Genomic DNA, 14506 nt, shown 5'->3' on the forward strand with positions numbered 1-14506 from the left:
TAAACTCTCCTTCCAGACTCACATTAAGCATCTCTAATCCAAAAATAAATCTAGAATCGGGCTTCCTATTTCGCAACAAAGCATCCTTCACTCATGCTGCCAAACATACCCTAGTAAAACGGACTATCCTACCGATCCTTACATGAAAGGGGAGGTTTACATGGTCCTAGACAATCGATCTGAGACCGACTTAAGTTTCACTCATGTTCGTTTTGTTTTTTGCTTCATCCCCAGTGTGATGCATGGAAGTGTTGTCAATGAAATTACTCACCGTTTAATATGCACATCATGTACAAATTAAATGGCAGATGTTTGTCATCTGTAAATCATGGTACTGAGTCTACTAGGTAACAGTTGTGAGAAGGGTTGTATTGGCTACATAGTGTACTGTTTATTTACCAAAGGGCAGTAGGTTTCTCATTCTGTGTAGTAAGAGGAATGATATCAGATTTGCTCAATGGGAAATCTGTTGTGAAAGTCACTAAATGGGCTCTGTTTCCATAGGAACCCCATATCCTGTCCACTCCTGGAGTTAAATAGAAATGTATTTTGTACTGGCTAAAAATAAAATGGTGTTTGGCAAATCATGAAACCTTTTGACCTTACTCTTTTTAAGTGAGCCATTGCCATCTTCCACGGTATGTCTTGAATGGATATGACATCCAATTTTGTGGTTCTGTAGCCTTCAAGTTGTGCCATTTTACATATGGGGATAAAAGTAGCTTCATATCACACACATTCCCCTTTTTTAAAGAATAACATTGCCTTATTCAAGGATGCTTACAGATGTCATGCTGCTTATGTAGAAGTGAAACTCAAACTCCATCCGCTAGGCTAGCCAGCAGAGCTCCCTCTTCCAATGCTGTGCCTCGTGAGAGGTCTGTGAAATGTGAGCCGCGTTCGCTATTGGCCTGTTGCTGAAACGGAGCTGTAGTTAGAAGGCTTTGAATAGGAAGCTGCTCGAGTCAGGAGGTCACTGTAGTCTCCAGGGCAGGGCTGGGCGTTGTGCTTCTATCTATGCCCAACACAGTTCATGTGCTTTACTCATGACTACCATTGGTAAGAGATTTATCTGAGCATTCCTCTATTCAGATCTTTGTTTATTTTTATAACTCAGTCATAGTGAACTGTAGGAATCCTTTTATAAAGTCATTTCAGTTTCTCCATACATCCTGTAAGTAGTTGTTGGGTTGAAGTTGCCGCTGACCGCTTGTACGATTTTAGGTTTGCGTTTTGCCTTCAAATAGTTACTCAAGCCACCTATACCAGTTTGTCAACATTGTGAAACCTATAAGGGAAGTTCCGGTATGTGTAAGACAGTCGGAAATTTTTTGGTTAACAATTTGAAAATAAGCATCTCCTTATGGTCTAGGAAACGATTTAAACACCAGGGCGAACATTTTGTCCTTCGAGCTATATAAAAAAGTGCACTGTTGGCGACGGAATGTAAGCTTACATAGTTAGGAGCCTCAGACCTTTTTGGTCTCCAAGCATATCCCCTCCTTTGTTTCAGCAGCCAGCCTGCTATTGTTACAGGCATAAGCTTCTTATATCACATGTTATAATATCTAGGCCTACTAGCGTACAGCCAGTTAGCCAACCTCATTTCAGAATGAGACTCTCCCGTATACTACGTATTTTGAAGATGAACATTAAAATCATAGACCATATTTTGCCCTTTTTTCCTATGAGAATGCTGCAGCTGGCTGAGTTTTTTTTTTTTTTTTTTTTTTTTTTTTCCTGTGTGGTGGTATGGAGGAGGCCGGTGCTTGCCACAATGCCCTCCTTGTGTTTTCTGGGCAGGCAGAGCCTGGCTCTGCTCCTGTCACACAGTTGCTTGCAGCACTTGTCCTGCCACTTGGCTTGACATTTGACCTGTCTGCTGCCTCGGTGTCTGGGGCTAGGCTACCCCATATCCCATCCATCTACAATGTGACTATGTAAGAATGTTTACCAACAAAATACTAGTAAGATCTTCTATTTGAATGGTTTTCCTGCTCATTTTAATTGTTGTAGAGCAATTTGTGCTTATTGCTTTTTTGAGATGTTTCCTTGTCATATTAGTTGCATATTTAGGTTGATACCCATTACCTTAGATACTATAAATGTTTGAAGAATATCAATGAAATGGGGCACATACTATATAAAAGGGTATGATGGGATTGAAACGGTCGCTCTACCTGTTTTTGACGTGTTCTTGTTTGAATCCACATAAGAGCATTCTGGGGGAAAATCATTCCTTTGCTTCATTGGCAACAGATGTAGAGGACATTTTTGAGCTGAGACTGAGTCCTAAAAGCGGTATGGTACTGTCTACTGTAGGGCAGCTGTTTGGCCGAGGAGGCTGAAATAGACCTCATGAGGGGAGACTGAGGGGTTGTTTAATGGTGGCCATGTGGTTGTACCCTGCCGTCGGTGGGCCTGGTGCCTCAGTGGCAGAAGGAGCTGTCAGCTTGAGGAACAGCTGCCCCGTCCACCACCATGAGGCTACCTTTAGTCGTTGATGTTGAAAAGAGTAATGCATACACATTTGTTATATGCTGCTTGTGCCATTATTTTACATTTCAGTTGACTTTTTAGTGCTGACAAATTCCTTGAAGATCTAGCTCAGGTAAATCATACTTGGGAGCTCATTTTGTATCTGGCGACAGAGCTTGCTTCAGGAAACCTAAGCTCCTTGTCCAAGTAGCAGCAGCTGAGATACACAGTGAGGGGTGGAGGCGGCACTAACATTAGCCCTGAGTGCACCCTGCCAAAGGAAGGACATTAAACCGGGCGCTGAGCCAGCAGAACAGACTGGGGACCCTCCTATTACATGTGTTTGTTTGGGTGTAAGCTCTAATACTTTCCGCATTGGAACAAGAAGCTTGGCTGCCAATAGAGAGGATAGTGGGACGGGTCACATCAATATTGATCCAGTGCCCGGCCTGGCCTGCTCATCTTAGCCAGACCTTAGGCAGGCAGGGCAGCAGTGTTTCACATGGACACTTGGACACAAACTGAACAGTTTTTAATGGTGTGATGGCTGGCTGGGCGTCTTATACAGTCAGCAGGACACCAAGTCCCACAAACTCACTTTTGGAGTCAGAACAACAAACCTGACAGCCTACACTTCATGGTTTGATAAGTCAAAATGAGAATATCAGAGGCAATATTGGCTTTGTTTATTCATCACAATACTTGGCTGGCTCTGCCTCCTTTTGTTATGACCTGATTCCTACTGTATTTCACAAGTTTCCTTATTGGATTCATAGACCTCTGACGTAACTTCCCTTTTCTGTTCTGCAGTTTCTAGGATTTAGGACCTTTTGGGCTGGACCTGGCTAGTCCGATTCCTGTTTCCTCCGGTAGCCTTAATATCCCTATTTTAAGCAGCAGGGAGTGTGGGGCATCTGGCAGTTACCGCAGTCACTGTAATCCATGGGATTTTGCGACACTAGAGACTGCTCGTTTCACTAGTTAGACTACCTCTCTCAAAGCACCGTGTTTGAAGTAGACTGCTCATCTCTTTTTTCCAAAAGAAAACATAAGGAGCAAAATTTTACCTTTGGTTATAATGAGAACTGTTAAACTTGACATTAGGTGTAATGGCCTTAATGGTTTTTGGAACCAGTTTGCTCACTTGGAAATTGAGGTACTGACCTGTTACATCCTTTATAACCTCTGTGATTATTATTTGACCCTGCTGGTCATCTATGAACGTTTGAACAGCTTGAAGAATAATCTGTCCTTAATGGCCATGTACTCATAATCTCCACCCGGCACAGCCAGAAGAGGACTGGCCACCCCTCAGTCTGGTTCCTCTCTAGGTTTCTCCCAAGGTTCCTGCCTTTCAGAGTTTTTCCCTTGCCACCGTGCTTCTACATCTGCATTGCTTGCTGTTTGGGGTTTTAGGCTGGGTTTCTCTATTTACATCTGCTAAGGTAAAACGGGCTTTATAAATACATTTGATTTGATGTCTGTCTCTCCGCTGCTGCCTCCCATGACATGGAAGGACCATGGGCTTCCCTGCATGTCAGGTCCCCTCTGTCTCCAAGGCAGGGTAATTTCTTTTGGTGTAGGCTGTCAGGCTCGGTCTACACACCACTCTGTTTGTGAAAGACAGTGAAGTTTGAAGGTTTATTTTTGTATTTCACCTTTATTTAACCAGGTAGGCCAGTTGAGAACAGGTTCTCATTTACAACTGACCTGGCCAAGATAAAGCAAAGCAGTGCAACAAAAACAAACGTACAGCCAATAACACAATAGAAAAATCTATGTACGGTGTGTGCAAATGTAGGGAGGTAGGCAATAAATAGGCCTAATAATTACAATTTAGCATTAATACTGGAGTGATAGATGTGCAAGTAGAGATACTGTGGTGCAAGAGGGTAAGGTCAGTGGGACATTGTAGATACAAACAGTGGTGGAATGTTTGTGTGGTTGATGAAGGCCATGGACAATGCACAGGCTGTCTGAGCAGCACACTGATGGGTGTCTTGGTGTTATCCTGAGGAAAAGCTGTGGCTTGTTTTTTTTTCCAGGAGTTGCTCCCTCATCCCAAAACATTGTAGCTGTAAGCATGGGGCTGAGTGATAACTCGGAGCGTTCCACAACAGAATTAATAACAGATAGGCCTACACAGTGGGACTGGCCTATCCAGTATGATTTACTTTGATTTTTGCCATTTAAGGTGTGATCTCATCAGGGGATTCTAATATCAACAAACAGTACAGCAACACCCCAGATAACAATTGCAAATGTTTTAGTATTACTTGCCAAATTTGCTTGTGTGCGTCTGAATTTCCTAGCCTTATGCTAGCTAGGGCCTACATCTAGAAAAAAAACAGGAACATTTCCAAGTATTGACATGGACATCTCTCCACTACTGTGACATATTATCACCATTGTTCTCAAGCTAGGTAATGATACATGCTGGCATTTGTTTCTCCTAAACATGCAAATAGGATTATGCTTATTTGCATAATTACATAACTACCAAGGGGAGAAACAGGTTTCTGTGGACAATTTGCTGCTTAGATTTTGAAAGGGGATATTGTTAACTCCCACTGTGTGTTCCATTTAAGACAGATCGCCACTGTTTTCCAACAATGACCGCTTGCAGACATTTGTCTGTGGCTGTATTTCCTTTTGTAGAGGAGTTATTAGTAAGTGCTAGGGTGAATTCTTCTTCAGGGCTGTTCTTCATGAGGTACAACATTAGTACCAGTCTAGAAGTGTTGATTGTGTATGTAGGGTTCTACAGTGCGGTCATGTCTACCATTTATTTATGAAGGCTAATATGAAATTAGTCTAATAATGGGATAAAGAATTAACACCTAAATTTTCTTCTGTTTTCTCTTGTTCGATTTTGTTGCTGTTGAGTTGGGCTACTGTAAGTAGTTGCACAATATTGTCACAAAACCTAGTGTAATTCATTAGACTAAATGCTTACTTGAGTTTCTAAGCATTCACAATAATTTTTCTTATCTTCCCAAGAACTGCTTCAACTGCCACGTTTTATTGGAAAAAAGAGCACATTTGAATCCTTCCTCTGAAATCATTGTAACTTTCTTTTGTTTTTCCCTTTTCCTCCCTTAGGAAATGACCTAGAGGCCTTACAGATATATTTGTGCTTTTGTCGCTCTTCTAATCTGCATTTTGTGGAGGAGAAGGGGTGAGATCTGGGAGCACATTTTTGTTTCCGCAGTGATTAATAACTACCTCAGCCAGCAGAAGGAAACGGCGAGGACGTTGAGGAGGCCGGCAAAGTTTCCAACAGCAGTCCTATCAGCTGGCTTCTGCTCACCGCCACAGACGGTGTGAAGAGAATCTCTGAGGGACTGGTTGTCTGCCCTCCGCTCTGCTCCATACACACAGAGAGGAAGTGAAGTGACAAGGCACCATTGTCCTACTGGATAACAGATTTTGTCTCTTTTTATTATCAGACTCCTTGCTGTTGACCAGTGCCACATTTCTTTTCAGATTCTTCGCTTTGTTTTTTGCTTACAGCTTTTAAAGATTTTCTATCTATAAATATAAAAACTATATACGTTATACAAAATGACATTTTCTGCTTCCATTTGAAGGAATTGTTATGCACATGAATCTTGTCTTGGAATGAGAGAATCGTGGAGTGTTTTCTGTTTTTTGCTCTGTCCTCTCATAAACCATTGACTCCTTTTTGAGGCAGAAAATACAGATTCGGGAAGGTGTATTTCTACCTTTCTATTTTTGCTGGGACTGTCCACCGTGAGCTGCAGCAGGGCTGCACACAAACATCACACTTAGTCAACAAGTCTCTACCGTGCATCGCTCTGTTAGTTACAAAGCATTTTGAGATGAGCTTCTGGTAGATGGAGCCCTTAAGTTGTCTTTTTACATAAATTCCAGGACAATTGGGTTGTTTCTATAAGAGCGTGAAAAAGAGCTTCTGTTTGGCTGAAATCCGGAGCTTCCAGAGTCAGCCTGACACTTATGTATTGTTGTAGTGCGCAGGAAAGTAAAATGGACTACAAGCGGCGCTTTTTGCTCGGCGGGTCCAAGCAGAAAGTGCAGCAGCACCAGCAGTACCAGATGCCTGAGCTGAGCCGGACCCTCAGTGCCCCCCTGGGCTCCACCTGCTCCCCCATGGGTGGCTCCACCGGGGTGGGCATGCCCGGCAGCTGCCAACCACCTCCCTCCACCCCCAACACCACTGCGGTCGCCGACATCCAGCAGGGCATCTCCAAGTACCTGGATGCACTGAATGTGTTCTGCCGGGCCAGCGCCTTTCTCACGGACCTGTTCAGCAGCGTGTTCAGGAACTCCCATTACTCGAAAGCAGCTATGCAACTTAAGGACGTGCAGGAACATGTCATGGAGGCGGCCAGCCGGCTGACTGCAGCAATAAAGCCAGAGATCGCCAAGATGCTGATGGAGCTGAGCGCTGGGGCTGCCAACTTCAAAGACCAGAATGACTTCAGCCTGCAGGATGTGGAGGTAAGGGGTTGCCAGGGTTACAGTTACCAACCTGGACACACACTGAACACCTGTCAAAGTAAAGTTATTACATTATCCTGACAATTAGGCCTACCTGTAAAATAACATGTTGAGTCTTTTCCATTCCCCTCCTTTCCATTTCCCTGTCAATCAGGGGAGGCTGGTAGGAGGAGCTATAGGAGGAAAGGTTCATTGTAATGGCTGGAATTGGGATGTCAAACGTGGTTTCCATATGTTTGACAGTTCCATTTTTGCCATTACAATGAGCCTGTCATCCTATAGCTCCTCCCACCTGCTGTCAATAAAGCATGTTTTGCCAAAAGGGAACTTTAAAAAAAATACCACATTTTGTTATGAGGGTCTAGACTAGAATTTTATGCAATTTCTTTTGCACTTTTTGCTTTGTTTCTTATGTTCCATTTTTCTAGGGCAAGGCTGCTGCTAAGATGCCCAGCTAAAGTCTCTCAGAATGCATGGCTCCTTGATTCAGAATTTCTTGGCTGAAATTAGGTCCTGACGCCCAATGTTAAGCGGGTGCTAGGATCTGAGGGCGAGGTGCGAAAAGCACTGAGGATGTGAGAAGAAGAGGGCAGGAACCATCATTTATGCTGAGAGACAGTCTGACTGAGCATGCAGGGTGATCGGTCTGTCTATTACAGGCCAGCAAAGTTGCTTACGTCTCAATTGTGAAATGTTGCTCTTAAAGTATTTTTTTTTGTTGCAGTGAGTGTTTGATTGGGAAAATAGTAACTGAAATTAGACTTCACTGGCATTCGTGGATGAGAAGCCTTATGTGCTCCTGATGCCACAGCTGTGCCTCCTGCCTAGCCAGTCAGAAATGAAGAGGTTCCAGGGTAGTTCACTCCTAAATAGTACTCAAGAGAAATGCCAATTTATGTATTTATTTTTAATACATCTGGTTAGGCAGCAAGCAAATTGCCTCTTGTGTAGTGAATGTTTGAGATGTCTATGCTCTCATCCTGGAGATTAAACAGATTTAGGGAGCAAGGACTCAGTGGCAGACAGTGAGTGAATAAGCTGAATGTTCAGGCCAGGGCTGTTTTATGAGAGGGACTGCAGGGCCTCAGTGGATGTGGTTGTGCCCAGAGCAGGAAAGACTTTTGCACCACAATCTGTAATTTTGACTCTGTGGTCTTGGATATGCACAGATAAATATTAAAGGAGGGGAAGCCCAACTCAGTGAAAGTTCAGACTGCGGCAGGACTGTCTGGCAGCCACACTGACTCACTCTGGCTTCAGCTAGCGTCTGTGAATAACAACAGTGCGTTTGTTAAATAAAAGTGTGCTTTTGCTCTACCTCTCTTGCCAATATGCAGGAATTGAGGAATGAATAAGATATTCAGACCTGGTTGAGTAGAAGGAATCTATCAACAGACAAAGTCCAAAATGGCCATGTGCATCATAGGCCTACTGTATTTTTACTAGACCAGTGAGTTTCACTCTATTCCACAGATTACGGCATTACTTTTTATTCAACCTCCATTTCCTCCATAAGCAGCCTAATATTGTTTATGTAAAATTGCTTTTCACATGGTACACCTTCAGATTTGTCCAGTTCCATGCCCCCAGAGATTTACTACATTTGTGACGGAAAGGACTTTTCCATTTGTGCGTGTGTATGAACATTTATCTTGGCAGTTGTATGTAAAAGATAGAATTGTGTCTGTATGAAGAACAAAAATATATATTTTGAGTGGGGGGGGGATTGTGGAATGTTGAAGGAAGCAGGATACCCCCCCCCCCCCTTTTCCCAAAAAAATCTTAAAGTCCAGTCAGTATGGAAAACAAAATGTGTGTTTTTATCGGCGCTTGGCTACCCTGGCTGCTCAAAGTGTCTCAGCTGCCAAATATGCATGAAAATGTCACTGTTTATTAGGGGGCAGTCTACTGAGTGTATGAGCGAAACCACAGAGGGAGCAAAGGTCAGGCCAGCCAGACAGGAGTCCTGGTCTCGATTGCATACTCCTCGCATCGTATCACTTCGAGGAGGAGAGAGGAGAAGACGTGAGGAGAATGCAATTGAGATTTTCTCCTGGTTCTGAACATAAGGCAACCATAGTGCAGGCAGAGGCCAGAGCCAGGCAGACAACTGCACTAGCAGCACTCCCAAAACACCCCTGAAAAATAGAATGGCAAAAAAACACTCTGTTTACATGTCGCTTACGAGTGCATTTCAAACTACTTTTGGATTCTGATTGGATTTTAAGGCTCGTATGAATGTCTTACTTAATTTTGCAGACATCACAAATCGACAACATTAAACTTAAGCACTTCAACCAGTAAAATGCCTATTTGGCTAGCTTTTGCTACAGCCTATATCAATGAGTGTTAGCATTATAGCAAACTGATACATCCAAAATCAGTTATTTTGCAAAGATCACAACCAAATATAATCTTAGCGACTGTTCAAGCAAAAATCAAAACGTCATAAGAGTATGAAAACCCTGAACGTTTTGTTTAGAAGTAATAAATACCTTAAATCTAGGCTGTTGAAAGGACACTGATCGCGATGGTTTTCTTACCTCCGCCAAGAGTCGCATGCATCTGTACGTGACGTCAGTGTGTCGTGTACTGGAAAAGGGTCTATCGATGTTACCTTTGGAAATGGCATCTGGTTTTTATTCTCTCACTCCTAGGATAGATGATTTCCCCTTCAAGAAGACAATAGATGTGTCCTCGAACTACACGTTAATGGGGAAGATGAGTTGTTTGATTCATTCTTCTCACTGTTTAAGCCTGCCTTTCAGCCCTGTATGCGGCTAAAAGTTGGCTTGGCCCTGTAGTTTTATTACTCATATTTTCCATGAGCCGATTTGAAATTTCATCTTATCCCCCCATGTGTGACTAATCTTTTGTTGCAACCTTTACATTTTTCTTGCTACATAATCATGTCCTTTTGTAGTTTGATTGTCTGTTCTGTCCTTTTATAGTGTTCTGTGCAGCTGGTCCAAAAATAATAGTATTAATGGTATTATAAGCAATTTGACATCACTTTTCAGAATGCAGAGCTATTCATTACCTATTTTGCCTTTGGACAAGTAGGACTGATTTTATAAAATTTGAACCAAAAGCGTAAGTCACTTAAAATAAATAAATGGGTTAACACCATTTGTACATCATTGTATGACTTTGCAAAATAAAATGCATTACTATCTTTTTAACCATAGAGAATCAGACAAATGTTGGCTACACTCTATTGGCTATTCATATTCAAGCCTGTCTCAAATTGTTGGCCACCTTTGGTAGCCTAAAAAATATTGCAACATTACAATTACAACCAAATACTTTTTATGTCTTTATAAAATAATTCCCTCCAGGGCTGGTAATTTAAGGGCACATTTGTGTCCCTGGGACGATCAATATGTCTACGTTTCAAAACAGACACTGGGACAGTTCTGGGATGACACATCCAAAATCCATACAACCACTGCACTTAAAAAAGCAATGAGGCTGATCAGACCATTTTTAGCTTAAAATGTAAACTTTTTATTTCTTCATATTATAAACTCAACAATGCGCAGATGGCTGTTTGGTTACGTGCGAATGTTCCAAAATGCAATTAGCGGGAAACCACCGGGAAAACACTGTTCTCAAAATATCTGTTGGAAATGAAGAAAGCATTCAAATTGTTTAACCATAATCTGTAATAATAGGGCTTTTGTTACATTCACTGATCAAGTGGACTCAATTTGACCGCTAAGAGATTTTATGTTAAACAATTCGCCACTCAATTCCGTGACAGCCTACAATTTGTTTGATAGTCTGCATTAGGAAAATGAGGGAAGAGGGACCATCTCATATATCATTATTCATTGAGCCAGTGTTTGGTATGCATTAGTCATTTGAGAGTGAGGTGTTACCAGTGTTTATACTGTGATTAGCAGTCCAACATAAGCAGTACGTGTTTCACACCCTCATAACTCATGGTTCAGAACTAATACTGCATGTAAGACCAATTCCTTTACGTGAACTGTTATTTGGTCCTATTTCAGAATCCGAGCTGAAGAGGGCTCTAAAGGGTTTGGACCTAGCCTTGGAAATGGTCAGTAAGTGTATAGGCCTAGTCGGTGTCTGTGCCCCCATGATGTGTTAAAGAATGAGGACAGCCCAGCCTTGTTGTTCCTGTCTGCTTTTAAACAGGGTGGCATATTTCTGTCCTTAACAACTCAGCCAAAATATATTTTCAGCACGTACCTGAAAAGAACCCTGTGACCACAGTGAGCCGGCTGGGGTGTCCGGTTGCTCTAGTTTTGCTCCTCTTTTTGCTAACTGGAAAACAAACATGTCTGACTCCTACACCTTTACAATTATTTTCTTCACTTATGTAAATGTGAACCTTATTGTTTATATGAATCACCCATTGCACAGGGTCTGGAACGGTGCCATCATGATGTGGAAAAATCTGCTTCACTATTAAGTTGAAGGAGAAGAGCAAACTTTGTTTCCAGTTGTAAGCATTGCTTGTTGTGCTTTACGACTACAGTGCTAGGCCTTGACTCTGAGTAGACTGATTTTATAACACAAACTGAGCTTCCCAATTATGGTAGAAAGTTATTTGCTGGGGTAACATTGCACTGTAGACTGGTGTTGTTGTGTGGAAAATGAGAGGACGTGTTATCAAGCAGAACATGTCCTTGATATAGAGCCATTTTTTATTTCATCCTGCCACAACTTGAGCTGTGGCTTTTTTTTGTACAATGTTAGCCTGTCAAATGTTTTCCATAATGTTCTAGTGATATGAACCAGTTGAAATTGCACTATTAAATAGACAGTTCTCTTCACTGACTCACTGTAATGCAGCCTTTATCCAGCCTTGAACTGTTTTTGGGTTATAGCCCTTCAATGTACTTTCTTACAAGTTGTTTTTGTGGGTAATGTCATGTTCTCAAGCTGGGTTTTCCTCAAACAAGAGCATCTTTAAGCAGTAAATTGATGCAATACATGTGACTCTATTTAGGACTGATTTAAGAGGACTCTGAGGGTTCTCAAAGATGTAATTGTTTTTAAGGAGACTTTTAAACAACCAAGTCACTGAAGCCAACATCACATAAGTAACAGTGTCTGAGTAATGAAAAACAAGGAATGCTAAGGCCATATGCTTTGAGAACCAGTGTTCTTAGAAAACAATGATGAATGATCAAGGCTCCCACTAATGTAATCTTGTCAGGGGTGTGATTTTTTGTTGTTGATATTATAGTGAATTCCTGCTTTTCTGCCTTGTCTCACTTCATTCATCATTGACCTTGACTAATCCCCCAAACCAATAGACTAGTGTTCCTGATTTTCTATGTTGTCCTGATCACAACCTTTGAATGTTGTGTTCTCTCCAGGTGCTGGGTCGGTGCTTCCTAACAGTGATGCAGGTGCACTTCCAGTTCCTATCCCAGGCCCTGCAGAAGGTGCAGCCTGTGGCCCAGTCGTGCCTGGCAGAGGCCCTCGCCCAGGCCCAGGAGCGACGCAGCAATGTCCGCTCCCAGAGCTCCTGCCCTGGGCCCCTGACGGAGCTGGAGGAGGCCTCACGATCATGGAAGGGTGCAGCCGAGGTATTTGGACATGGAGGCCAGGGCGCCCCCAGGACTCACCAAGGAGCTTCATGGTGTGACTAGCTGGTGGAAATAGGATGTGTTCAAAACGTGACAAGCTGACTGTTATACAGTCCTATGAAATGCAGTCAGCTACCATTCCAGCCAATTTCCTCCTATTTCCCATTGAGAAGTTTGTATATACAGTATATGAGCCTGTATTGCTAGTTTTCCCTCCTCCACTTTAAGCTAAGCCTACACATCCCCAAACAAACCTTAGATAACTGAAATGGAGGCCGTTTTGTGAGCGGAGCTAGCTGGCTAATCCCGTAGCTAATAACAGCCCCCCGGCACATTTGGAGCTTTGCTCTGTACATTGGAGCCAGAATGGAGAATAGTGAGTGGCCTGATTGATCTGTTAAGCCCTGGAGGGACTGGGGCTGGATATCCTGCTGGAATGTGCTGCTGTGATATGGCCGGGCTGGGCCAGGCCGGGCCTCACTGCACTGTTGAGCAGTTTCCATAGAGGGAGGCGGTCGGTCTCCCTCTATAGAAGTAGTTATTCACAAATCTAGGCCCAACACTGTTCTGAAATGTACAATCTACCAGATGTGTGACCAAGTCACTATTATTGTTGTCACAAGCAAGTCTAAAGTCAAGATCCGAGTCTCAAGTAGTCACAACTAGAACGGGTCACGTCTCAAATCAAGTCCAAGTCGTGCGTTCTAAGTGCGAGGCGAGTCAAGTAAAAATATGTAATCTATACATGTTCAAATACAAATGTCTGTTCGAGGCTACCAGAGAGCCCTTTCCATTATTTTGTCTACAACACACTTTGATTATGTAACAATTAATTTGAACAAATTCCAAATGCAAGCTTCATAAATAAATGATACATTTCAAGCAATTTTGACATGCCAAACCGAAAAACCAGTACGCCTATGCTAGTAATTAAAGCCTGCAAAGTAAACAGTTAATTGTTTGGTGATCAAGGATATTTATGGAAATCCATTCTCCATACAGTTTGACATTTGCACTGCACCAAATCCTATAGCTCTACAGCAAATCGTCAATCTGTTTGTTGGCTCATTGGTTCTCAAACTTTGACCCGCAACCCCCAAAAAGCAGTGGTTCAAAGCTCGTGACCCCACGCATGTACATGCACGCACAATGCCTGCGCCAATGTAGCTTGTCATTACAGCCATAAACGGTGATGCAGTTTCAAACGCAACATACAGAAATAAACTATGTTTTACACATTTTGCATTTGCAGCTGAAAGTCATTGTTAGCAGCCAATATCAACTAGGTATGGATGTCACTTCTCTAGAGTCCAGAGCAAGCAGTATCATACTGCCTACCTGTATACAGCGGGGGTTGCAGGATCGGATGGGAAGCATGGTCTGTCTGCACTGCACGCTATCACTTTGGAGAGCCGTCTACGGTATTGCACTAAATTGCTAGTTGCCAACTGGGTAGCCCTTTTCTTCCTCACAAATACCGTAATTAATTTGCCAGAATGTTATATCTTTATCCCATAATATTGAATGCAGTGCGATGTTACAGCCATCTTTTAACATGTAGCCACCCAAACTAGGCCTATCTGAGATATGAAAATCTCCAGGTTGCCTGTTATTGTTCTGGCAAAGATGCCTCCGTAGTAGATTTCTAAACTGTGTTTTATCTGGATAATACAAACATAGGCCTACTCTGTTTTTGTCTGGTCATTAATCAATATGTGCAACTTTTTGGTTCTGAAACACAGATGAGATGTTTTTGAGATGACAATTTAGTGCAATACCGTAGGCCTATATTAGAAACCAGATGAAATGGGTGAAGGTATATAAAATCCAAATGGTAGGGTATATGTATTTTTCACACTCGTGACCCCCCCCCCCCCGGCTAGATAATTTCAAGTAATCAGTCAAGTTATTTTATGTCAAGTCATCAAATTTGTGACTCGAGTCAGACTCGAGGCCAAGCCTTGATAACTCTAGTACACACC

General features: G+C 42.5%; 1 protein-coding gene across 5 annotated transcripts in view; it reads left to right on the plus strand.

Annotated features, from left to right (window-relative positions):
- Window positions 1-14506, plus strand: part of LOC139575845 (granule associated Rac and RHOG effector protein 1-like) — a 47432-nt gene that overhangs the window by 21817 nt on the left and 11109 nt on the right. For 3 of the 5 annotated variants that reach the window (XM_071401202.1, XM_071401203.1, XM_071401204.1), the window contains exons 2-3: window positions 5581-6960; window positions 12312-12524. In XM_071401202.1, coding sequence (XP_071257303.1) covers window positions 6457-6960; window positions 12312-12524 — 717 coding nt within the window. In that variant the 5' untranslated portion in view covers window positions 5581-6456. Of the gene's footprint in view, window positions 1-5580; window positions 6961-9666; window positions 11024-12311; window positions 12525-14506 lie in introns of those variants that run through there. The other 2 variants (XM_071401205.1, XM_071401206.1) reach the window with 2 other exon arrangements.

Source organism: Salvelinus alpinus, chromosome 5 (assembly GCF_045679555.1).
Source record: "Salvelinus alpinus chromosome 5, SLU_Salpinus.1, whole genome shotgun sequence".
In the NCBI taxonomy this organism is placed as follows: Eukaryota; Metazoa; Chordata; class Actinopteri; order Salmoniformes; family Salmonidae; genus Salvelinus; species Salvelinus alpinus.